Genomic DNA, 1,773 nt, shown 5'->3' on the forward strand with positions numbered 1-1,773 from the left:
TTCCTTCCGATCAAGTTATATTTTTGTCAGTAAATTTTGTGATTTTAAAAACTGAAACACCAATTTTATTGCTTTATCATCGTCTTCAAGGGTTTTTGGGATATCTTGGTTTAGTCCTAAGCTATTGAGGTGTGGTGTGAAATATGGGCATCATTGGAAAACATGGGTTATTGTTAGATTGTTATTGCAATACAGGCAGTTCGGAAGCATTTCATTTGAAATAAGATAGGAGTGGGTGAGCCTCGTGTGACCTATTCTTAGCCTGGTCAGTACAACTTCCTCTCTACAGCATTTACGATTACGACATTATCTTCACAAGTTGTTTAGGTTACAAACAAACAATTTTAACCACAGATCCAATAATTAAACTTATTTTCTACTACAATTTTCTTCCTAAAATATGTTTTATTGTTTCCTTTTATTTATTACATTATTTTTAGTGTACACCTATATTAATTCAATGTTTCAAAATCACATAGGACTTGAGTCATAGGTTGAAACATTCTCATGAACTAAAACCCTTCACTTTTCATCCACTACATACTGTTATTTTCAGCAGCAAGTTTTTCAATCCTCAATACCATGGCATCCACTGTCCTTCATATTTATTTCCGCGATTATTCAGAAAAAAACACAAAGCTTCCGTAAATAACTCTTCTCACTTAACCTTTTAGGCACTAAACCATCCTCTGCTAACAAACTGTTGTGGATCCGGGAAGGTTTTATAACAAAAGACAAAGAGTATTTGTTGCACTAACAGATGCCACTAACAAACAGCAAACAGCCCTCAGACAAACGAAACAACATGGATGTCCCATGGTCTGAAGCAATGTTGCAATTAACAGTGATGCTTTATTCATACTTGTATTTACAAATTGTTTAGGTTACAAACAAGCAATTTTAACCACAAATCAAATAAAAAACTTATTTTTTACAACATTATCTAATTTATCAGGTGTATCCTTTAAAGCTTCTAATAGTTGTCTTCTAAACATATTCTTTTATAAAGAGTGATAACATCCATAAGTTTTCATTAATATATATAAAAAATAATTAATTTTTTTTATTACCATTATAGATTAACTATTATTGTAAATACTAAAAGCAGTGATATTTAAATACAATGTTTCTATGAAATCTGTTAGACAAAGATAGACATTTTAAATATTTATCATTAAAAATATAGTCTATTCTCAAGCATGGAATTGAATTATATGGATTAATTTATTTTTCAGATGATTGACGGAAAAGACATTAATGATATAAACATAAAATATTTAAGGAGCCAAATGGGTTTTGTTTCACAAGAACCAGTTTTATTCGACATGACAATAAAGGAAAATATTCTTTATGGTCTAGAAGAAGAGGTTACTATGGATAAGATCATCGAAGCTGCAAAAATAGCAAATATTCACAACTTCATAGTGAAATTTCCCCAGGTATGTTAATTTTTTCTCCTTTGTTAATTAAATTTAGGTTATAAACATAATTTAATAATGTTTCTTATTTTAAATTTAATAGATTGTAATTTCTGCTATTCCTACATTGTAGAGGTGTTATGTTAAAATTATATTGATATTGTTTTAATAAATAAAGTTTTATCCATTTTAGTCTCAAAACATTTTTATTCCATTTATAAGTCCGATGTTTCAGCCAATACGGCCATCCTCAAGGACAATCTATCATAAACAGCGTTTATTATACATATGATCTTCAACAATGCCAAACAAATAACAATATAATTTACGATTATTATTATATTATATTATATTA

General features: G+C 28.8%; 1 protein-coding gene across 1 annotated transcript in view; it reads left to right on the plus strand.

Annotated features, from left to right (window-relative positions):
* LOC106680717 (ATP-dependent translocase ABCB1) overlaps positions 1–1,773 on the plus strand; it is a 75,252-nt gene that overhangs the window by 67,877 nt on the left and 5,602 nt on the right. Inside the window, 1 exon segment of the mRNA XM_067049080.1 lies at positions 1,236–1,439. Within this exon segment, the coding sequence (XP_066905181.1) occupies positions 1,236–1,439 (204 nt within the window).

The sequence above is a fragment of the Halyomorpha halys genome, unplaced genomic scaffold (assembly GCF_000696795.3).
Source record: "Halyomorpha halys isolate HHAL.00 unplaced genomic scaffold, Hhal_1.1 Scaffold282.1, whole genome shotgun sequence".
Classification (NCBI taxonomy): Eukaryota; Metazoa; Arthropoda; class Insecta; order Hemiptera; family Pentatomidae; genus Halyomorpha; species Halyomorpha halys.